General features: G+C 52.7%; 2 protein-coding genes across 3 annotated transcripts; one reads left to right on the plus strand and one right to left on the minus strand.

The window, feature by feature from the left end:
- Positions 1–3,701: 3,701 nt before the first annotated feature.
- On the minus strand, positions 3,702–11,117 carry TAFA3 (TAFA chemokine like family member 3). 2 transcript variants are annotated; one of them, XM_012466601.2, is made up of 6 exons: positions 10,722–11,117; positions 9,387–9,444; positions 7,674–7,789; positions 6,858–7,007; positions 6,038–6,162; positions 3,702–4,553 (listed from the first exon to the last, which is right to left on the minus strand). In XM_012466601.2, exons 3-6 carry the CDS (start codon positions 7,786–7,788, stop codon positions 4,542–4,544), a joined length of 402 nt encoding a protein of 133 aa, XP_012322024.1. In that variant the 5' UTR covers position 7,789; positions 9,387–9,444; positions 10,722–11,117; the 3' UTR covers positions 3,702–4,541. The 2 variants fall into 2 exon arrangements, with proteins under 2 accessions (XP_012322024.1, XP_012322027.1); XM_012466604.3 differs by lacking the exons at positions 9,387–9,444; positions 10,722–11,117 and having other exon boundaries at positions 7,674–7,904.
- A 4,068-nt stretch (positions 11,118–15,185) lies between these two features.
- PPM1J (protein phosphatase, Mg2+/Mn2+ dependent 1J) lies at positions 15,186–21,121 on the plus strand. The gene is made up of 10 exons (XM_021672721.2): positions 15,186–15,517; positions 16,874–16,988; positions 17,486–17,773; positions 18,031–18,143; positions 18,425–18,509; positions 19,104–19,222; positions 19,427–19,490; positions 19,647–19,754; positions 19,898–20,049; positions 20,197–21,121. The coding sequence occupies exons 1-10, from the start codon at positions 15,186–15,188 to the stop codon at positions 20,342–20,344; spliced, it is 1,524 nt and encodes a 507-aa protein (XP_021528396.1). The 3' UTR covers positions 20,345–21,121.
- The last annotated feature ends 2,183 nt before the right edge of the window (positions 21,122–23,304 follow it).

Consider the following 23,304-nt stretch of genomic DNA (forward strand, 5'->3'; position numbering starts at 1 on the left):
TCTGCCCTGAAGTCTTGGTCTTTACGTCTTCATTTCTAGCTTGTTAGATATCACAAGTGGCACCGGAAGGGATTAAAGGGAGCAGAGGCACAGCCTCAAAAATATATATATATCCTCAAACTCAGGAATACAATGCAGAGTCATCATTTTCAGATTGCAGAAGTATATTGAGAAAGATTCAGCTAAAACACTATGGTATCAGTTGGCAAAATTTTTGTACGAAGGATCAGATAAATATTTTAGACTTTGTGATCCATATGGGCTCTTCAAAATGACTCGACTCTGCTGTTTAGCATAAAAATAGCCATAGACAATAAGAAACAAATAAGCATAGTTACGTTCCAATAAAACTTTGTTTACAAAAAAGGCAGCAGGCTAGATTTAGCCCATGAACTTTAGTATGCAGCCTGAAGAACCCAGAAGCCATCAAAGTGTCTTCACTGATCTCTCTAAGGTTAATAAGGGCTCCATTCTGTCTCCTTGAGAAAGAATAAAATCAATTGTTTTGGATGTGGCATCGGTTCTGTTCTCATTATTTGTGCTGTGCGTTGTGTTCTTCTGAATGAGTGATCTCAACCCCTCCTTTTTGTTCCTCCTCCCCTCTTTCTGTGTATATATCTCTACATGTTTCCTATTCTTCATTCTGTTCCCGTGCACTTGCAGGGTTGAGTGACTTTAGAATGGGATGCCTTCACATTCATCCTTGCTAAAATCCTGGCTTCTTTTCAGGTTCCTCATCTGAACTTGATGTGCAGTCGCAGAAAGAACACTTGTCTAGATCACGGGACGGGACATGCCAACGACTTGCTTTGTGACAAATCACCTATCCTCTCTGAGCCTTCCTTTCCTCATCTGTCAAATGAGGGAATTGGCCTCTAAAATCCCTTGCAAGCTGGGTGTGTTGGCTCACACCTGTAATCTCAGCACTTTGGGAGGCTGAGGCAGGAGGATTGCTTGAAGCTGGACGTTCAAGAGAAGACTAGTCTGGGCAACATAGGAAGACCCTGTCTCTATCCTGCAAAAAAAAAAGGCAGGGTGTGGCAGCACATGCCATTAGTGCCAGCTACTCAGGAAGCTGAGGCGAGAGAATTGCTTGAGCCCAAGAGGCCAAGGCTGCAGTGAGCCGTGATTATACCACCGTAGTCCAGCCGGGGCAGTAGAGGGAGACCTTGTCTCAAAACAAAAAACTTCCAAATCCCTTCTAGCTGTAAGCTTGTGATTTTAGGAAGTTGCAGCCTCAATCCAGGCAACTGTCTGGGACCTTTAATTAGGATGTCACTCACAGACCTTAATGAAAGTGCTAGGATGCCGACAGAAATTAGCCACATGATCTCCTGTGGCTGGTAACCTTCCTAAGGCCTTCACAGCTGAGGACAGTGTGGGTACTGGCTAACTTCAGAGACTGAGATTCCAATACAGTAAGGGGAGAAGAGGAAGACAAATGACTCCGGGAACCCTATGTTCCAGGAAAATTAATTTGCATTTTTAAGCTGTAGCTACAAAATGCACACAAATATTGATTCAGTTGGAAACAGGACCCTAGGAGGAGGAACACTTTCCCTTCTCCATCAGATCCTCCAATGTAGGGGTCTTTTGGCCTTATAAAAGATACCCCTCAAAGCCCACCAAAATATATATATGAATTTTAGCTTCTGTCTTGGTGTTGGAAAAAAAAAAAAGATATATATATATATATACACACACACACATATATATATAAATGAGTAAGTCAGGAGGAAATGAAGGCTTTGAGGAGTTAAAAAAATGAGTTAGGAGTTAGCAAATTCCAGCATGTGTCAAAAGAGAGGTCTTCTCTATAGCAGGGATGAGGGAGGTCAGGGAAGGTTGGAGAACCCAGTCTTTGGCTGAGGCAGAGGCTGGCAGTGGTTGGCAACTCAGGAGAGAGTTTGTGTAGCATCACCCCCACTCTCAGGCTCATTCCCCAGCTCAGAGCCCACCAGCTTGTGGATGCAGCAGATGAGCAGGGGGCTCGAGCCCTCTCCCTCCTTCCTGGACACAGTCTTGAGGGCGCAGAATGGGTAGGGAAAAGCCCCATTTTGGCCTCCAGGAGAACAGGCTGTTATTGTCTGACTCTGCTAACGCTGTCTCATTTGTAGCCTAAATAATTCACTCACCAATCTCTCAAGAAGCATTAGGAGAGAAACAAAACCTGACCCAGCCCTCATGCTCAGGTTCCCATTGCACAGAAGGCAGGCCAGGAGACTGGGAGGCAGTCCCGCGCTACAGAGATGCCCTACCTTCAAAGGTTCACGGGATTGGCATCCTTCTGAAAAAGACCCAGAGCCTGTTTCTGTACAGCTAAGACTTGAGCTATTAATAAGACTAGTTTTTACATTTTAAAGATATTTTAAAACAAAATGAAACAAAAAAAATCAACAACAAAAACAAAGAACAGAGACTGTATGTGAGCTGCAAAGCTTGAAATATTTACTATGTGGCCTTTTCCAGAAAACGTTTGCCAATCTCTTTATCCATCCCCACCCCCCATCCTCTAACCTTAAAGGAGGCAATGACAGTCTTTGACCAACTCCCTGAGCCCCCCATCTGCAGAGATTTGAGTTGTGAGTTCTGATATTCACAGTCTAGTAAGAAGCTGGCACCATAGTTCACCCCATTGCCAAAAACAAGAAAATAAACTGGAGTAGGGCAAGAAAGGGGAAATATCAGTCTTGGTTCTACTGCACGGGGGGGGAGGGAGAAGCTGAGACTCAGCCACAAATCATCAGCTGATTCGTCTCTCTGAGGGTCAGAATTCAGCATCGTCCAGGTTGGTCTCTACTGACACTCCCCTCCCTAAGGCCTTGTGATCTCAATGCCCACAGTCTCAGAGGCTGCAATTCTCTTACTGATGAGATATCTAAGTAGCCCATGCCTCTGAGTCCCTGAGGCCTGTGTGTCATCCCTGAGCCATCTAGAGTGTCAGCCTGACTGCACTGACCTTCAATTCTAAACAGAGGCTCTAGCCTGTCACACCTGCTGCTCAGCAGGGGCCTTTGAAAGGAGAAGACTCTAACCAGTTCCACGTCCCACCCAGAATCTCTCCTGGAGCCAGAGCCCCTGAGAATTATAGCTCAAAGACCCCAGAAGAGATGGGTCAGAGTGGGCAATGAGATGCCAGCTGAGCCCCAGCGGGAACTGTGCTGAGTGAGCTCTGGGTGTCATGGGGCCTGTTTGAAATTCTGGAGGCTGAGGGCAGAGTGAAGACCCGATGGTCCCACATCTCGATGTGTGGATATTCTGGATTATTTCAGATAGGAGAACAGTGACCTTAGCAAAAGTCCCTGTTCTAGCATCTCCCAAGAAAAATGTTGCTGCTATCCAGCCTATATTTGCTAGTTCCAGAAACTTGAGATAAAATTAACATGGGGGCCAGGCGCGGTGGCTCAAGCCTGTAATCCCAGCACTTTGGGAGGCCGAGGCGGGTGGATCACGAGGTCGAGAGATCGAGACCATCCTGGTCAACATTGTGAAACCCCGTCTCTACTAATACAAAAAAAATTAGCTGGGCACGGTGGCGCGTGCCTGTAATCCCAGCTACTCAGGAGGCTGAGGCAGGAGAATTGCCTGAACCCAGGAGGCGGAGGTTGCGGTGAGCCGAGATCGCGCCATTGCACTCCAGCCTGGGTAACAAGAGCGAGACTCCGTCTCAAAAAAAAAAAAAAAAAAAAAAAAAAAAAATTAACATGGGAGGCCTATGTTGGAATCCCATTAATCAGGCTAGTGGAAGGTCAGCAATCTTTAGAGGTTTGGGAGCCCGGGGTTTTAAGATCTTGGGCAAGTTGCCTCACCTCTCTGGGGCTGTTTCCTCATCTGTTAAAATAAGGAGGCAAAAACCTGAGGTGCTTGGATGGAGGTGATTTTAAAGTCCTGTCCATCCCATACCCAATGAATGGCCCAAATCAGGCCACACCTGTGCCGGAGCCTTGCTGGGAAGTTATTTGGCTTTATCTTTACTTTCCTTCCCCAAGTCAATCCAATCGCATCCAAATGAGATGCCGCTGGTCTGGCATAAGGGGAGAGTGTTTTCCTGCAACATGTTAGCAGCTTGCTGGGGATTCAGAGCTGATGCTAAGGAGGGAGGTGGTGGGTGGTAAATGTGACCTCTTGTCTCTGTGCCCTGTGGCCAAGGGGTGGCTGAAGAACTGTGGGAATCTCATCCCCAACCCCCCACCATGCCATGGCATGGGGCCCAGAAGCCGCAGTCTGGTATCATGTACTTTAGCCTAAATTATCTAAATTGTCTGTCATCAACTCTCCAATTCAACTGGACATTCCTTAAGGGCAGGAATTGTGTGTTGACCTTTGTATCTCCAGAAAAGCCGAGCTCCACACTAGGTTTGTGGTTGCAGATCCATCCATATCTGCTGATCAGCTTAACTGAAATGCCCAGGAAAGACTGATGCTGCATTTGGCATGAGGCGTGTAAGCAAATCCCCATCTTCCTTGGCTGATGACCGGATACCATTCTTCAGTTCATGGCTCAATCAAGCCTTTCCTGTGCAGGCCATGACCTCCAAGAGCTATCGTGTGACCTGGTAAAGAAGCAATAGGGAAAGGTTAGAGAAGGGAATGCCTATTCCCTTCCAGTATGCCAGAGACTGCCCAGAATATGCAGGTCACTTAGAGGCCATTGCTGCCGATCCTCTCACCCTAAAGCAGGCCAGACTGGGAAAGCATGGCCTGGCGACCCATGCAAACACATGTCAGACAAGCCTCCCCACCGCCGTTTGCTTCGGAGCAGCTACCCAGATTGCAAGCACTGCCTTCCAAACCCAAACCTATAACACGGTGACAAATGTCACAAGCTCTGTAGTGGGTCTCACTCTCTTCTGATCTGAAATATACTCAGAATGGCTGTCCCTCATCCCTGTCTACAGACAGAGAGAGGATGCTCTATTTTAGAGCCAAACTTTTTCTTGCTGTGGCTTCTTTTGTTCTGTGCTCTGTGAAAATGGTTGCTCTCTTCAGAAGCCGAAGGCTGCCTTTCTTTCTCTATTTTCTTTTCTTTTTTTTTGAGACAGAGTCTCACTCTGTCACCCAGGCTGGAGTGCAGTGGCGCGATCTCAGCTCACTGCAACCTCTGCCCCCCAGGTTCAAGCGATTCTCCTGCCTCAGCCTCCCTAGTAGCTGGGATTACAGGGGCCCGCCACCACAGCCGGCTAATTTTTGCATTTTTAGTAGAGATGGGGTGTCACCATCTTGGCCAGGCTGGTCTTGAACTGACCTCGTGATCCACCTGCCTCGAACTTCCAAAGTGCTTGCAGGAGTGAGCCACCATGCCCAGCCCTCCTTCTCTATTTTCTTATGTGGTGCTTGCTTGTTTGCTGTGTGTGGTGGCAGGGAGGGAAAGCCGAAGGCAGAGCCCAGGCTCACCCTGCAGTGTCACTCTTCTGTACCAATGGCAATGACAGAGCAATGCAGCTGATTAACCATGACATACATGGAACTGCTAACAAGTTTGATACAATTTTAATTTCCCCTTGTTGGGGCAGGCAGCAAACCATGAAAATAATCATCCTCTTGGGTGCTGTGACAATAGACAGAAATCTGACTAGAGGAGGGTAGGTATGAACTGTAGGGAGTCAACAACAGTGGGAGTGCGGTGGGGCGGGGGACAGTTGCGGCAGAGGTGAGTGGCAGAGGGGCTACTGTACTTGGAGTTCAGGTAGAAGTAGCAATTCCTTCCTCAATTATCTAGATAATTTCTCCAATTCTCTACTATGTTTTTATAGACCTGACATTTTCTGGAGGCAAACTAACTCCAGGCAAAGAGGAGGAAATCAGGGTATATGGACATCAAGAATCTTCCCAGGGCACATTGGATTTCAAGTCCTGACCCCGCTAACTCCAGTCCCCGGTGAGGACAGACCTGGGAGGGCTGTCTGCGCTACATTTCATGGCTCACGATCTCACCTCAGGACACTGACATCCTAGACCTCCAAGCCTCCTGTGCCCCCTTTTCTGCCCCTGGTGGAGGGGGAAGGCGAGGGTGGGATGAGGTGCCCATCCCGGGTACCTTGGTGGTTTTGACTTTGTGTCCACTGCTGCAGCTCCATCCCGACAGGTCCGGGAGCACCTTACACTCCTCCCCCGGCAGGCAGGGCTCCATCTGACACCACCACCTCTGCAGGACGATGGAGGCTGTGGGAGCAGGAGGCAGGAGCCTGGCTCTAGGCTCTCTAGAGCACAGCGGGCAGTCAAGAGCCGGTCTGCGAATGAGGTGCCCGTTTCCACATACCCCTGGCCTTGAGCCATGCATTTCCCTTGTCTTTCCCCTACTCCAGGCTGAGGCCTGGATATAACCTGGGGATATAACCCTCTCAACTTTAATCCCACCAATGCCTGCATCTCCCCAAAGACTGAGGGGTGAAGGCAGGCAAAAATGCCTCTAAGGGAACCATGTTACTAGCATAGATGCACAACCAATATACTCCCTCTGTCATGTGTAAACAAGGGTGTGAGGCGTCTGGAGGGTCTACAGACCAGGAAAGCAGAGCTGGCATGCACGTGACACAGTGGGCAAGTGTATGGGGTGCCGAATGAGCGTGAGGACGCGAGTGTGAGTGTGAAGGATCACGTGTGTCCACGTAGGTAAGTGTGAGAGGAGGGCTGAGAATGAGAGAAGGGCAGGGGAAGGAGTTGGAGAGGTGTGTGGGGAGAGGAGGGGCTGTACGAGAGAACGAGAGAACGAGAGAACGCAGCTGGGGGTGACCGCATCTGCCCTCTCCTCCCAGAGGGGGCTCCACCATTTGAGACTCTGATCATGAAAGCCCTGAGGAGGGTGTGAAATTGTATCCCCAGAGATGGCTCTGCTCAGGGCCTGGCCTCTCACTCACCGTCCACACAGGAGGGCTTTGCCCGCGTGGTGCCGGCCACCTGGCCAGAAAAACAGGAGCATTTGACCGTCTGGGAGCGCTCCTCGATGCGGTTCCGGTTGCAGCAGCGGTGAGCCGCGATCACCTCGCAGGTGCCCCGCTGCACAAGCACTGAGGGGAGCCGCCCCAGATCAGACCCCCAGCCGCCCCACCCCGCTCCGTCCCGCCCACCCGGGCTGGCCTCCAGCCCCTCCTCCCTGCTTGATGGGGGGTCTATGGAAGGATTGCCAGTGGCATGGGAGGGGGAAGTGGATGGAATCTTCCTGCTGCTTCACAGAGCTCCCGTTCTTCCTCCCTCCCCTGTGAGGCCAAGCTCTTCACCCTTTGACAGAGCACGGCCCTGGGCAGAAGAAAGAGAGTCCCGCACCACCCCCGCCTCGCCAGCTTCCTCAGGGTGAGGGCCAGGGCCCCAGGGCTTACAATGCGTGGGGAGGATCATCCGCTTACACAGGCTTTAGCCATCCCAGAAGGAAAACCACAGAATTAGGCCAGGAGGCTAGAGTTAAGCCCCCACCCGAGGGCTTCTCCTGCCACAGAACACCTTCCAGCCTGGAAGGAGAGGTAAGCAAGGGGTCTGCCCAGACCTTTTCTGGGGCAAGACAGCAGGGGTGGGCAGAGATTCCTGGGTAAAGAGCAGAGGAGGAGCTGGAACCCCTAGAATCTCTGGATGTTACTCTGCCTTGGAGATCTGCCTGCTCTGAAACATGGTGGAGTAGTGTCCAGCTCCCCAGGTGTCCTGGGAAACTCCCTCCCCAGGCCCTGCCACCTCCTCCAAACCTGTGGCAGTTGGAGGCTGCAAGGCAGCCAAGGCCAGGCGGGTCAACAGCCAGACCAGGCACAGTGCCAGCAGCCAGCCGCGCGTGCTCCAGTTCCTCGCAGCCTTCTCACTCATCCTGTGGAGAGAAGCACACCCTTTTTTTTTTGAGACAGAGTCTTGCTCTGTCACCCAGGTTGGAGTGCAATGGCGTGATCTCGGCTCACTGCAACCTCCGCCTCCCAGGTTCAAGCGATTCTCCTGCCTCAGCCTCCCAAGTAGCTGGGATTACAGGCACGCAGCGCCATACCCGGCTAATTTTTTTGTATTTTTAGTAGAGACGGGGTTTCACCATATTGGTCAGGCTGGTCTTGAACTCCTGACCTCGTGATCTGCTCACCTCGGCCTCCCAAAGTGCTAGGATTACAGGCAGGAGCCTCAGCACCCGCAGAGAAGCATACATTCTGCTCAGCTCCAGGCAGGAGTTTCCCCTGTGCCCAGCCTGGGCACCTTCTCTGTGCCACACACTCTGGGAGGCACAAACGTGGGGAGGAGGCACACAAAAAATTAAAGAATTAGTCAGGCATGGTGGTGTACACCTATAGTTCAGCTACTCCAGAGGCTGAGGTGAGAGGATTGCTTGAGCCCAGGAGTTTGAGGCTACAGTGATCTGACTGTGCTACTGCACTCCAGCCTGGGTAGCAGAGTGAGACCCCAGCACAAAAATAAATGGAATAAAATGTGTATAAAGGAAGGATTATCTTTGTTGCTCAGATATGCATAAACTAGCTTTGGAAAATGTATTTTATTTTATTTTATTTTTGAGACAGAGTCTCGCCCTGTCGCCCAGGCTGGAATGCAATGGCATGATCTCAACTCACTGCAACCTCCACCTCCTGGGTTCAAGCGATTCTCCTGCCTCAGCCTCCCAAGTATCTGGCATTACAGGCGTGTGCCACCATGCCCAGCTAATTTTTTGTATCTTTAGTAGAGACAGGGTTTCATATTCACCATGTTGGCCAGGCTGGTCTTGAACTCCTGACCTGGCAATCCACCTGCCTCAGCCTCCCAGTGTTGGAATTATAGGCGTGAACCACTGTGACCAGTGGAAAATGTATTTTAAAACTAGTGATATTGTTTGCCATCAAAAAGGGAAACTGGGTGGCTGGGAGATGGAGGTAGAAGAGAGACATTTTTCTCCTGATTTATTTCTTGCTTTCTGAGCTGCCAACCACGGGAATGCAGTACTTTAGTTTAAACAAAATTTAAATTTAAAAAGGAAGAGATGAAACCGAGGCTAACAGAAGTTAAATGACTTGCCCAAGGCCAGGCAGCATGTGGGTGGAGGAGTCCAGAGCCTAGAAGCCTGCCTTCTGCCCACCGCACCACCTTCCTCTGCTCTCTTCCTCTTTCCTTTCCTCTTTCATTCTTGATGGTTTGGGCCTCCCAAAGCTACCCCAAAGGGTAAGCTGGAAATGGAGGGAATCCTAGAGAAGCAAGAAGCACAGAGTGGCTAGGAGCTGCCCAGCCATAGAAGGGGGCGGGAGGAGTCCCAGGAGGCAGCAAGGCCGCAAGCTCAGGGATGGGCCTGGACCACTGCTGGGCTCTCACAAGTGCTAGTGTGGCTCTGGAACACCAGAGGCTGAACCAACTGCCAGGACCCAGTTGCTCCTCAGATAGGGTGCTTGATCTCTGTCCACTCCCCAACTCCACACCTTCAATGTCTCCTCACTCACCTTTTTGGGGATCTTTCAGTTTCTGTCTGTTCATCTGCTGGCCTCAGACTCACTCCACCTGGACAAATAGGAAAGATTCTTGGGGGGTTGCCAGGGATAGAAGGAGCCCATGGCTCTGCAGGGGGTGAAGGAGAACCTGGGAGAGGGCCAGGGGGTGGGCTGGGCACTGAAGCCCAATTCTGAAGCTGTTCTCAGGTGCCAGGACAGGGACAGTCTCTTCTTCCCTGTGAATCTGGAGGTGCCCTTGCAGACTCTGGGATCACACAGGGTGGCGAGCCTGACAAGGGTGGCCTGAGGGAGTTTCTCTGTCCCAAGAGTGAAGCAGGTAATGGTAGGGACGGGTCTAAGAATCACTGCTGTCATCTCTCTGGCCTTGGGAGGCAGCTGAGGGTCAAGAAAGGAGCAGAACCTGACAGATTCCTGCTGGAAGAGACACCTGGGAAAGATTTCTGAGGCCCTGCTCCTCTTTACTCCCACCTCCTCCCCGCCATGGCACCTGCTTCCTGGACTCACATGAAGCTTAGCCACCCTCGCCCCAGCCACCCTCATCCCCATTCCCACTCCCACTCCAGAGGGCTAGAATGGGGATACTCCAGGTCCCTGAGCCTTGATGGCCACAGCCCCCAACAGCTTTCCATTTCTCCCTAGGAATCTCTCTTCCCTCCCTCTCTAAAGGGAGGCAGAACTGAAATGCATAGGATGGTGGGGCCTGGGAAGGACAGAGACCCCTGAGTCCTCGCTCCCGGGAGTGAGAGCGTAGAGGAGGATCTGGAGGAAGACAGAGGAAGAGGTGCCAGTTCCCAGGGGATGGGTGTGCTCTGTGAGCTGAGCTTCCCACCCTGCTAGATGTGCCTCTTATCTGAATAGTCATCTCTTCTCTCTGCCCTCCAGGAACCCTCCTTTTAACCATGACAAATGCAGCTTTGTCTTCTCTCAGGTGATCCTATTTCCCTCTGAGCTGCAGCATCCTCCAGTCCAGCTCATCCATGTCTCCCAGGAACCCCAAGGCCCAAAAGACCTTCGAGGGGTGTGGAGCAGAGGGGTGGGGGGCATTCATTTGGGCTCTCATCCCTGGTATATTCCCCCGGAGAGAGCTGGACAAAGAAGCTTCTGGGACTTGTTTTTCGACTTCCATGCTCCTGCCTCAGTTTCCCAGCCTATTTTTCCTAAACCCCAATCCAGGGGTGTAGTGAGGCTGAGTTAACAGCCTGCATTACAAGGGTTTGAGGATGTGAACCACAAGAACCTTCAACCTTTCTTCACCTTCTCTCCCCACAAATCCCACTAACGCCTGCTCATTCCTCCACATTCTGAGCCCCCACACCTGGGACCTACCTGGTCCACGGTGGTGCCCACTGGTTCGACCTGCTGGTTGAAGTCCTCCTTGCTACGGAGCCTGGGACCAACACGCGGAAACACAGACTCTGGGAGGGAGCGTCCAGCTTGGGTGCTGTCTGGTCCGGAGCCCTGTCCCCCTCACCAAGTTGCTGCGTCTCTGGGACGGCAGGGCTCTGATTAGGCTGGCATCATCCGCAGGGCGGGCCCGGCTGTGGGCACCGGGGAGCTCCAGGCCCGCCCCTGCCAGCTCTGCAGAACTCAGCCGGGTTTTCTCCAAGGCTGGCTCCTGCCGACAGGCCGGGGAGCGCGCAGCCGCCGCCGCAGCCGCCTCCTCGGCCCGGGCTACCCCCTCTCCTCCAGCCCCGCGTGGGCGCCGCCGCCTCCTTCGGGACAACGCCGGGCGCTCGGCGGAGCCGGTGGGCACAGGTGGGACGCAGCGGCCCCTGGCGGCCGAGGGCAAGAGGAAGGGAGAGAGGACATCAGGCCTCCGCAGGTTCCGTGCGGATGGACACCTCCCTGGTGCAGGCCCGGCAACTCAGAGGAAATCCCTCAAAACCCTCAGGATCTCGTGGCCCCCAGTGCCCTGGCTCAGGGGAGGTGGAGGTGCTGTGGGGAGAGGAGCTGGGAATGAGGAGTGATTGACCAGAGCCTCAGGGTTTTTGAGCTTTGAAGACTGCAGAACTGCATTGTCCAGTGGGGTAGCCACTAGTGTCATGTTTAAATTTATATCTGAATTAATTAAATAAAATTTAAAATTCAGTTCCTCATTAACAGGCACACGAAGATAGGGACTGCTGTATTGGACAGGCAGATGTAGAACATTCCAATCAGTGCACAAAGTTCTGTTCAGCAGCACTCTTCCAGACTGACATTTAGGAGGGAATAGTAAGTATCTCTTCCTGTCCCAGGAGCTGTGCTCTCGTGGGGCTGGGAGGACTGAGGGAAGTGTGAGGGTGTGGGCACTAGGCAGGAGGACAGTAGTAGGCTGTGGATGGTCCCTGTGGATAATGTGAATATCAGCATGGGAACCAAACTCTGAAACCTAGTTTATTTTTTTCTTTTCTCTTCTTTCTTTTTCTTCTTCCTTCCTCCCTCCCTCCATCCCTCTCTTCTTTCCTTCCTTCCTTCCTTTATTTTTCTTTCTTTCTTTCTTTCTTTGAGATGAAGCTTTGCTCTTGTTGCCCAGGCTGGAGTGCAATGGCATGAACTCGGCTCACCGCAACCTCCACCTCCTGGGTTCAAGAGATTTTTCTGCCTCAGTCTCCTGAGTAGCTGGGATTACAGGCATTCCCCACAACACTCAACTAATTTTGTATTTTTAGTAGAGACAGGGTTTCTCCATGTTGGTCAGGCTGGTCACGAACTCCTGACGTCAGGTGATCTGCCTGCCTCAGCCTCCCAAAGTGCTGGGATTACAGGCATGAGCCACCATGCCTGGCCCCCCTTCCCTCCCTGCTTCCCTCCCTCCCTCCCTCCCTCCCTTCCTTCCTTCCCACAGGGTCTCACTTTGTCACCCAGATCTTGGCTCACTGTAACCTCTGCCTCCTGGGCTCAAGTGATCTTCCCACATCAGCCTCCTGGTAGCTGGGAATGTAGGCGTAGTCTGTAGTACACCACCAAGCTGGGGCTGATTTTTTGTATTTTTTGTAGAGACAGGGTTTTGTCCTGTTGCCCAGGCTGGCTGGAACTCCTGGACTCAACTGATCTACGGACCTCAGCCTCCCAAAGTGCTGGGATTACAGGGGTGAGCCACCACTCCTGATCTGAGACCCAGTTTCTTTATCAGAAAAATTGTAATATTATTAATTGCAATTGAATAATTCTTTACAGATTCTATTTTGGATGTGAAAGTATTGGACAAATGGGAGGGAGTGATGTTCTGTGAATCTGACTCTTAACAGAAGGGACTTTCCTCTTCGTTTAGGAGGCCTTTGGGTTTGGGGTACTGTGGAGGGGAGAGACAAGGCAGAAGGTGACCAGTTCTGGGCCCTGAGCCATCACTGTGGCCTGAGATAAAGGGCCTGTCTTGAGGCTGTTCAGTCCCCCTCCTTGACTCAAGCTTCACGCTCCCCTGGTAGGGCCAGCCACTGAGCAGAGTCTTGCTCCTCACAGAGAAAAACACCCCACAAGTCTGCTTCTTCCTACCCCACCCACTTTTCCCTCTCACTTTCCGCTGCCTCAGGGATGAGTAGAGGCGATGAACTTCTCACCAGGTTCTGGGGCAGTCTGAGGATGGAGGAGGCATTATGGTGCCAGGAATAGGAGGTGAGAAGTTCAGGGAAAGGAGAGCCTTATGATTAGGTTATGGCTGGGGGCTGTTCTGGGGCCCCAGGGAACTGTTAACCTCCCTGCTGATCATCTGGTGCTGGGGCCGGGGGCATGTCTGAGCTTGGCTTTGTGGCCTGCTTGCAGCCACACGATTGTGGGTGCTAGAAAGGGTAGGGAACAGGGAGCTGGGGGACACCAAGAAGTGGTAAGTCAACTGTCCCAGAAACACTGAATAATAACAACAACCAGGAGTTATATTTGTTTCTTCGGTTGCTGGCTTGCTGCTGCTGTTATTTATCTGAGAGTTGGTTCCAGTTTTTCTCAAATAGCAGGGGAAAACCTATAGAAGCAGGCTGTTCTTTGTCCCGGTCTGCCTTTGCTGTTCAAAAAGAACAGTAAAGGGGTCCGGTGTTTTTTGTTTGTTTGTTTTTTGGCGGATTCTTGCTCTGCCGCCAGGCTGGAGTGCGGTGATGCAATCTCGGCTCACTGCAACCTACACCTCCTGGGTTCAAAAAAACAGACCCCGTAGCCGGGTATGGTGGCATATGCCTGTAATCCCAGATACTAGGGAGGTTGAGGCAGGAGAATTTTTTCTGGCTTTCTCTGCCCAAAGCTCGGACATAACATAGCAGGCATAGTAAGTCTACTAACCTGAATGACCATTGTGGGATTTTTATTTGGAAGCTGCCAAGAAAGTCATCCCTTCTGGCCACACACAGTTCAGTCTGGGGAACAGAGTGGGATGTGGTCAGGAAGCACCTGGCCGACAGAGCCCAGAAAAGTTCCAGCCGTGAGCTGGGTGCGGTAGTTCCTGCTGGCTACCTCCAACTTGCATAAGGGCCACAACAGCCTTGTCCCCATTTGAGATGTGTGGGTGAGTGGGTGGTGCCTGTGGATTCCTAGCGATCAACTCTCCGATAGGAGGTTTAGAGACAGAGCTCTTGTGGCGTCAGGTCAGTACTACGCTCCCTCAGAGGGGAGAAGTTAGAAAGAACAGGCAGCCAACCAGGGGCTGGGCTCGGTCCTGGTCTTCCAGCGAGTGGGCTTTTAAGTCGTCCTAAGCAAGGGCTTAGCCTGGCCTCTGTCTCCCCCTGGCGGTAGACATAGAACTTGCTCGGCATTCCCGGACTGCTGTCAGCCCTGGCCCTAAGAGAAGGATGGGAGGGGAGGAACCTCCACTCCTCTCTCTCCATTGATCTCCTTTCTAACCCTTCTTCCTGATCCAGAGAAATAAGAAAGAACAGATTTGACGACATAGGTGTGAATCTCTCACTGGCTATATGACCTCTTGGGGAAAATCACAGTAAAATGACAAGAAGTGTCCCGTCCTGCCTCATCCGTGACACTGATAGAATAAAACCCACCTTTATTCCATAAAGGTTGGTGTGCAGTATAAATAACCTAATGATGTGTGGAACGTGCTTTGTAAAGGGCCCAGGATGCAGTAAGTCTTCAAAACATAGTATTTATTATGTTGTTATTATCCTAAGTATTAATAATTAGTCCTGCTGTGGTCAGGGAAGGTCTACATTATGGGAAAGACCTGGGTTCTGAGAGAGAAAGGAGGGTGGGAGTGGCAACCGCTTTCCCAGATCTAGAGGTGGTCTTCATGGGCAACGGCGCATCAGGAGCCCAGGAATCTACCCCGGCTCCTGCTTCCGGGTGGTCGACTGCAGTCTGCGTCGTTACCCCCAGACCACCACCCGGTACCAGTATGCCCGCGCTCGCTCTTGCTCCAGCAGCCCCAGCGTACGCTTCACCTCCAGCGGCTCCGAAGCGCCCGTTTTCCTCTGAGGTCATCAGCTCCATGGCTCTCTGGGCAGGCTGGTCACACCGAACCGAGAGCAAAGAGACCGCACTTCCCTGTCCCCAACCCCCGTCACAATGGAGACGTTCTAGCTGAAGTCTAATCTAGCGCACGAGCGAAATAAGGTTTCCTTCTCTCCTCCCCCTTGCCACAACAACAGACCCTACCCCTAAGAAACGGAGGCGGGACCAAGCCGGAATGGGGCGGGGCAGAGGCCGGGGGCCCGGCGGCCGGTTCCTGCGGTGGCCCCGAGGAAGGGCAAGTTTTGCCTGGGACCTGCCCCGCTGGCCGGGAGCCAATAGCAGGGAAGAGCCATCTGGCGCGAGCACCGCCCACCCCGAGCCCTGGGGGCGGGGCCGCGGCCGAGGGCGGGGCAGGGAGGCAGCATGCTAAACCGGGTGCGCTCGGCCGTGGCGCACCTGGTGAGCTCCGGGGGCGCTCCGCCTCCGCGCCCCAAATCCCCGGACCTGCCCAACACCGCCTCGGCGCCGCCTGCTGCCGCTCCAGAAGCGCCCAGGAGCCCTCCCGGGAAGGCTGGGAGCGGGAGCGGGAGCGCGGCGCCCGCGAAGGCTGTTGAGGCTCGAGCGAGCTTCTCCAGACCGACCTTTCTGCAGCTGAGCCCCGGGGGGCTGCGACGCGCCGATGACCACGCGGGCCGGGCTGTGCAAAGCCCCCCTGACACGGGCCGCCGCCTGCCCTGGAGCACGGGCTACGCCGAGTGAGCGCCCCTGGGGCACCGAAACCAGGATGGGGTTCCCACCCCCCTCCCCAGCTCTGCATCCCCGGCGCCAGGATGCGTTCCCCACGCCGCGTTCGGGCTAGGAGCTCCCTTTTCCCAGGACCTTTGCTATCCTCTGGGCTTCGGGCCGCACGCCCTCCCAGCCCACTTTCCAGTCGGGCGCAGCCTATGTCACCTTCTTCAGGTCCTTCCCGCTTATTGACTGTCCTCGCCCACGCCGCCTCGGGACCCCGTTCTCCCCCAGAGCCCGGAGGGCGGAGGGCCTCGCGAAAGATGAGTTGGCCAGTTCCCAGTCGCGGCCCAGTAGCTTAAAGGCTAAGGGAGAAGGGGTTTCACGAAGGAGCAGGGTTCTTTTTAATAGGGGACATAGCGGTTGGGAAGACTCGCTTACCGGCTTCCCGGCTCCAGCGCCCCAGTTCCCTGTCCCTCTTACCGTAGTTCCCCTCCCCCTCCACACCCAGAAATAGCCCGCGACACCAGGAGGCCGCCAGCTTCCCCAGGGGCGAGGGAGGGGGACGCCAGGGTAGAGAAGGGTCCCCTCTGGATGCCCCTCAGCCGGCCAACTCGTGCTGGCCTGACAAAGAAGCAGACCCCCTGGCCGGAGCGGCCCGCTGGCCCCGGGGCTGTGTGTATTTTTAATGCATCTGCCGGGAACGCAGAGCACCGAGGGAGATGGGGGCACTGAGGTCGCTGAGGAAGGTGGCTGGTGGCCCATGGACCCACCACCACCTCCCTTAGCCTCCTGTGTGGGAGCAGCTTGTGGGTAAGTGGCTGCTGCTCAGTCCAGGTGGGCTTCCACTTCTACTCTGTTTCAATTCCTCTTTCTCGATCTGGGCTGGAGAACTTCCTCATTGTCCAGGCAGCAGAAACTTTGGCTGGATGGTTTTAAGATAAGGGTGGGTGTGCCCATGAGGATGAGGTGCTGGGGACAAGGCACTGGGAGAGTTGATAGTGGTGAAGGGTGGGATGTAGGGTCTAGATAGCAGGGAAATAAGACTTCTGCTACCATCTAGCCCCTCCCCCAGAAGCACCACTAGGAATGCTTTTTCTTTTTCTTTTTTTTGCCAGGGATGGGGGAAGTGAGGCAGGCAGGAGACATAGCGGTTGGCCAGAAGCTCCTGCTGGCCTTTCTGTGAGGTGGTAGGACTGGCCACCCAGACAGTACTCCTTGCACCTTGCCAGCCCTCCCTTCTCCTCCCTCTGGCCTGGATCCCAGGTGGCTGTGACCTTTCTCAGCTTAGCCAGCAGGCACAGGAGATGGTGTGTGTCTAAGATGGGGGTTATTCCAGGACCTGGTCTGGTGTCCGACCTGATGTGGTCATTCTGGCCTGGCAGGGTCATCAATGCTGGCAAGAGTCGGCACAATGAGGACCAGGCTTGCTGTGAAGTGGTGTATGTGGAAGGTAGGAGGAGTGTTGCAGGAGCACCCAGGGAGCCCAGCCGAGGCCAGGTAAGCCCCCATCCCCTTTCCCAGACTCCAGAGACACAGTGACACCTCTCCCCAGGGACTCAGTCCTCTGGGTTTAAGTCTGAGCTATGTGGAAGACCTGCCTAACTCACTAGCTTTCTACCTTCGGCACAGAACCTTTACCTGGCATTTATCAGTTAGAGTCTACCACGTAACCGTGAATGTTACTTTCCCACCTAAAATGTAGAGGCTCACATATTTATGGATGATTTAATTAATTGCCAGTGTTGAATTTTGCATCTTTTATCCTCCGAGTTTGGCTTTTTTGAGGCTTTCCTTTCTCTTGACACATAGGAAGCCTTATGTGAATAAGTGAATAAGCCTAATTTGCTTTCAACAGCAAACACTGACCTCCTCTCAGATGTTTGTATGGATGCTTAGAGTCTTGTTCTTCTTCTCCTTGCATCATACACACACACACACACACACACACACACACACACACACACACAACTCACCTCCAACTTTTTCTCCACCAGGGACTCTGCTTCTACTACTGGGGCCTGTTTGATGGGCACGCAGGGGGCGGAGCTGCTGAAATGGCCTCACGGCTCCTGCATCGCCATATCCGAGAGCAGCTAAAGGACCTGGTAGAGATACTTCAGGACCCTTCGCCACCACCCCTCTGCCTCTCGTCCACCCCGGGGACCCCAGTTTCCACCGATCCCTCTCACTTGCTTGGTCCTCAGTCCTGCTGGTCTTCACAGAAGGAAGTGACCCACGAGAGCCTAGTAGTGGGGGCCATTGAGAATGCCTTCCAGCTCATGGTGAGTGGGTGACCTGGGCCACGGGCCTGCTAGGCAACCACTCTGGCCAACTCTGTGTGGAAGCCAGGTGGCCTGAGAGCGTCACCCTGAGAACCCACAATGCCTCTGAGAGCCTGAGCAGAGCTTGGTTATCCCAGTCTTCCCTCCTGTCTTCCAGTGTAGCCTGACTGGGCCAGTTGATTTCTGCAGATGGAGGGGACAGGGGGAGGGTGACTGTGTGCCTGGAACCTCTCCTTCTACCCTTCCGTATATGGCAGGATGAGCAGATGGCCCGGGAGCGGCGTGGCCACCAAGTGGAGGGGGGCTGCTGTGCACTGGTTGTGGTCTACCTGCTAGGCAAGGTGTACGTGGCCAACGCAGGTGATAGCAGGTATGGGGTAGGGGACTCTTAAGAGTCGTGACAGAGGGCCTTACTCTCTGGGATGGGGGAATACAAGGGGGGAGGTGGAAGGGGTTAAAAATCAAGATTGAAGGGAGTCAGGAGGGGTGACAGACATAGGGAGTGGCCTGAAATATCCATGGCGGGGGCAGATAGGGGGTCTGGGTAAGGAATCCGAAAGGTCATTATGGAGAGAGCCTAGTTTTTCTGGAATTTTTCATGAGGGGGTCTGAAGAGAACCAAGCCCCAATTCCTTTTCTTTCTTTGGGCAGGGCCATCATTGTCCGGAATGGTGAAATCATTCCAATGTCCCGGGAGTTTACCCCAGAGACTGAGCGCCAGCGTCTTCAGCTGCTAGTAAGTAGGAACCAAACTCCCTACCCCGCTTCTTTGTTGGGCCTTGTGCGTCCCTGCACCCCATGGCCCTGAGAACTCTCACACCCCCACCACAGGCACAGAAAGCACCTTCCTGGGAGTTTACTGGGAAGGCCGCTGTGTGGACTGTGGAGTGCTGGGTTGAGCTGGTGCGGGGCTGCAGCAGGGAGGCTGCAGTGCAGGGCTGGTCCAGTGCTCCCTCTGTGGCCCCAGCTGAGGCAAGAAGTAGAGACGGAGGTGGAGGAAGGGAACGGCAAAGGCCCCTGAAAGGCAGCATAGGGCTTAGTGCCTAAATGCATGGTTGTAGAGCTGGAAGCCCGGGATGCCTCCTGGTTTGAGTGCTCTGCTAATTGTGTGACCTCAGCAATTCCCTCCCTTAACCTCTCTGTGCATTAGTAGTTCCTGCCTTAAAGGCTGTTGTGAGAAATAAGTTAGTATATGCTAATATTAGAATGACGAGTGGCACACGGTAAACTCTATTTAAGGGTCTGCTGTAGTTAACATCATCTACATACTAGCGTGTGTGCTATGAGCGTAATGCCCCTGGCCCTCTGTTCTGACCAACCCCAACTCCAGGGCTTCCTGAAACCAGAGCTGCTAGGCAGTGAATTCACTCACCTTGAGTTCCCCCGAAGAGTTCTGCCCAAGGAGCTGGGGCAGAGGATGCTGTATCGGGACCAGAACATGACCGGCTGGTAACGCTTCCCTCATAGCTGGGGCCCATTCCCATGGCAACACAACCAGTCCCTCACCAGCAGCAAGGTGGAAGTGGGAGGCTGGGCCAGGCTGGGACTTGGGAGGATGTGGCCCTTCTAAGGGGTTTGTGTGAGGGTGTGCAGCTCCGCGGGGAGAGGGGCTTTGATGCCTGGGTGATGCCTCCTCTACTCCCCCCTCCCCAGGGCCTACAAAAAGATCGAGCTGGAGGATCTCAGGTTTCCTCTGGTCTGTGGGGAGGGCAAAAAGGTAAACTCCATGGTAGAGGTGAGAGAGGGCAGGAGGACCCATCACAACTTGTCTAGGGAGGTGGAGGTTCTACCTGAGGGTAGGGGTGGAAGGGATCTCTGGTTTCAGAGAATCTGGCAGAGGACTATAGCAGCACTCCCTCCTCATTTCTTTCAGGCTCGGGTGATGGCCACCATTGGGGTGACCCGAGGCTTGGGAGACCACAACCTTAAGGTCTGCAGTTCCACCCTGCCCATCAAGCCCTTTCTCTCCTGCTTCCCTGAGGTGAGCCATACTGGGGCCCCCTTAAATCACACTTTGCCTCCTCTGGGGGTCTCAGGCTGGCTTTTGTCTGCAGTCCCTTTATTCCTAAGCTCCTGTCCAGCAAACCCCACACCTCCATCCTCTGTGCCCTTTTCCCCCACCAGGTACGAGTGTACGACCTAACACAATATGAGCACTGCCCGGATGATGTGCTGGTCCTGGGAACAGATGGCCTGTGGGATGTCACCACTGACTGTGAAGTAGCCGCCACTGTGGACAGGGTGCTGTCGGCCTATGAGCCCAATGACCACAGCAGGTAGGGGCTGCATGGCATGGTGGTAAGGGGATGGCATTGGTGAAGGAAGGGTCAAGGGAAGCAATGCTTGGGACCCACATGTGGGCCTGTGTATCTGTCTTCCCACATACATGTTGGTACATGAATGTGCATGTGTGCTTCTGGCAGGTATACAGCTCTGGCCCAAGCTCTGGTCCTGGGGGCCCGGGGCACCCCCCGGGACCGTGGCTGGCGTCTCCCCAACAACAAGCTGGGTTCCGGGGATGACATCTCTGTCTTCGTCATCCCCCTGGGAGGGCCAGGCAGTTACTCCTGAGGGCTGAGCACCACCCCTCCCACCACCATCCTGTCATCCCCCGGGAAGGCCAGGCAGTTACTCCTGAGGGCTGAACACCACCCCTCCCACCACCATCCCGTCATCCCCCTGGGAGGGCCAGGCAGTTACTCCTGAGGGCTGAACACCACCCCTCCCACCACCATCCCATCATCCCCCTGGGAGGGCCAGGCAGTTACTCCTGAGGGCTGAGCACCGCCCCTCCCACCACCCCAGCCTCTCCACACTCCTCTCCCAAAGTTGGAAGTTGTCTTCCTGACCCTTCTTTAGTGGGAATTTAACTGAAGAAGGGATGTCCGCTATATCCAAAATTACAGCTATTGGCAAATAAACCAGATGGATAAAGGTGTGTGTCTTTATTTGCTTTGACTAGAAACTAAAAGATAAGAGCTCTGTGGGGTGGTGGAAAGAGCACCAGAACAGCCAGAAAAATGTGGTATCCCCATGGTCTTTATCCCACCCTCCACTCTTTCCACTCCATGCATTTGCTATGAGTGTCGTCGTCCACTTCTGTGGCTTCACTCATCTGCCCAGACCCTCCTGTGCTGTAATACACATTCCAGTCATCTCCCGAACGTCTCCTGGACAGCCTGTTGGCACTTCAATTCAACATACCTCAAACTAAACTCACCCCTGCCCCCCATAACATGTTGCTTCTCAGCCAGGCGTGCTGGCTCACACCTGTAATCCCAGCACTTTGGGAGGCCAAGGCCAGCGGATCACCTGAGGTTGGGAGTTCGAGACCAGCCTCACCAACATGGAGAAACCCCATCTCTACTAAAAATACTAAATTAGCTGGCTGTGGTGGCAGGTGCCTGTAATCCTAGCTACTCAGGAGGCTGAGGCAGTAGAATCGAAAGAACCTGGGAGGCGGAGATTGCGGTGAGCCGAGATCACACCACTGTACTACAGCCTGGGCAACAAGAGTGAAACTCCATCTCAAAAAAAACAAAAACATTTTCCTTTTGGTGTATCCTCTCAGTGGGCACCAGCTCTGCTGCTCCAGTTAGAAATCTTGGAGTTGGTCACCCTTAGCTTTCCTTTCTTTCCCATCAAGGTAATTGATCACTAAGTATTGTTGACTATAGACCTTTAAAAATATATTTCTACTTATCTCCACCTCTCCCTACCTCCAGTCACCACCACGTTTACTATATCAGCCTCCTAAATTTAGTGGCTCCTTATTGCACCTAGAACAAAATCAACACTCAACTCCTGTGCAAGGCATATAAGGACCTTCATGATCCAGCCACTGCTTCCTTCTCCAGCCTCATTTTTCACCACCACCACGAACTTCCTGGGGTTCGCATAACTGTGGGCTTTTAGTAGCTCCAACTTACTCAAAATCTACTGCCTCGCATGGTGGCTTACACCTGTAAGTAATCCCAACACTTTGGGAGGCAGAGGTGGGAGGATTGCTTAAGCCTAGGAGTTCAAGACCAGCCTGGGCAATAGCAAGACCCCATCTCTACAAAGAAATAAAAAAATAGGTGGTGTAGTGGTGAGTGTCTCTGGGAAGCAGCTGAGCATCCGAGGAAATTAAGAGTATTGCTTGTAGTAGAAAGGAATAAAGATCTCAAATCGGTGATCTGTGTTTCCACCTTAAGAGGCCAGAAAAAGAACAGCAAATTAAACCCAAAGTAAGCAAAGGGAAGCAAAAATAAAGATGAGCAAAATAAGTTAATTAGAAAAGGCCCCTCACTAGCCTGGACAATATAGCAAGACCCCAGGTATACAAAAAAATGCAAAAATTAAGTGTGGCGGAAGCTGAGGTAGGTGAATCACTTGAGCCTGGAAAGTTGAGGCTACAGTGAGCCGAGATCTTGCCACTGCACCCTTGGGCAACAGAGACCTTGTCTTAGAAAAATAAAAAATAAAAAAATCTACACATCACCTTATCTTGAAAACTTCACTGTTGTTCAGGACTGGGTATCCCACAGCCCACACGTGCCCCCAATACAGCAGTGACCTCCTGTATTATAACTGTCTACATTAGGAGTCAGTTGGGAGTAACAATTAAGAACAGGGATTCTAGAGTTCAGCTGTTTGGGTTATGGTGTCAGACCCAACACTAGCTCTGTAACCTCTGTGAACCTCAATTTGCTTCTCAGTAAAATGGAGGCGGCTACCTCATGGGATTGTTGTAATGTATGTGGACCCAGGTCCATGTTATACGGATTCAATAAATGTTAGCTATCTTGAAATGGTCTGTATTTCTCATTTAGACTCTAAGTTGTTTGAAGGCAGAAATTGATCTTTGGAACATAGCTCTCAGTTCACCCTCAAGAAATTATCGAGCCAGTTAAGAAGGATCAAACTGCTGTGGACCTCAGTTTTCACATTTGTCAAATGTCTGCATTGTACTTCAGATATTTAAAGTCTGTATGACTCCTAACATTCATTCATTCATCAAATACTTGTTGACAACCTATTATGTGCCACTCACTGTGCTAGACAACAGGGGAAGGGACGGGCTGGAGGAGCCTGGGAAGTAGCAGAGCTAGACCACCAGTTTGGAGCCAGACAGGCTCGGCTGTATGAATTGTTGCTGTCACAAGTCAAAAACATTTGTGTAAGCCGCTTGATTTCTCTGAGCCTCAACTTCCCTACAGGCAAAAGGGGATGGGTATACTTACCCCAAAGATCTGTGATGAATATTGAAAGGGTTGAGCTGTGTAGTGTCCCAAGCACAAGCCAATAAAATGTTGGTGGACGTGCTCATTCTATTCCCACCTCCTCAGCTCCCTTACAGGGAAAGGAGATACGCGTGTAGGTAAATATCCGATGCGCCAAGTCAGATCTAGGAGTGGGAACAGAATTCCCACCTGGGATCCGGAAGCATTTCTAGGAGCACCCTTTGAGGAGTAGGTAGGAATTCGACTCCTGGAAATTCCAGGCCCGGGGAAGAAAGGGAATTGTGAGGAGGAACGGTGGTCTGGGTC

Source organism: Aotus nancymaae, unplaced genomic scaffold (genome assembly GCF_030222135.1).
Source record: "Aotus nancymaae isolate 86718 unplaced genomic scaffold, 86718_ANA_hifiasm-v0.15.2.pri h1tg000007l, whole genome shotgun sequence".
NCBI lineage: Eukaryota > Metazoa > Chordata > Mammalia > Primates > Aotidae > Aotus > Aotus nancymaae.

What these genes read in the sequence shown, in the direction of transcription:
- PPM1J (XM_021672721.2), top strand. Translation starts at nt 15,186, where the DNA reads ATGCTAAACCGGGTGCGCTCGGCCGTGGCGCACCTGGTGAGCTCCGGG. An exon ending in TTCTCTCCTGCTTCCCTGAG is followed by an intron (nt 19,755 to 19,897) that starts GTGAGCCATACT and finishes TTCCCCCACCAG; the next exon opens with GTACGAGTGTACGACCTAAC. An exon ending in GAGCCCAATGACCACAGCAG is followed by an intron (nt 20,050 to 20,196) that starts GTAGGGGCTGCA and finishes TGCTTCTGGCAG; the next exon opens with GTATACAGCTCTGGCCCAAG.
- TAFA3 (XM_012466601.2), bottom strand. Translation starts at nt 7,788, where the DNA reads ATGAGTGAGAAGGCTGCGAGGAACTGGAGCACGCGCGGCTGGCTGCTG. An exon ending in GCAGCCTCCAACTGCCACAG is followed by an intron (nt 7,008 to 7,673) that starts GTTTGGAGGAGG and finishes GGCTCCCCTCAG; the next exon opens with TGCTTGTGCAGCGGGGCACC. An exon ending in AAAGCCCTCCTGTGTGGACG is followed by an intron (nt 6,163 to 6,857) that starts GTGAGTGAGAGG and finishes CTGCTCCCACAG; the next exon opens with CCTCCATCGTCCTGCAGAGG.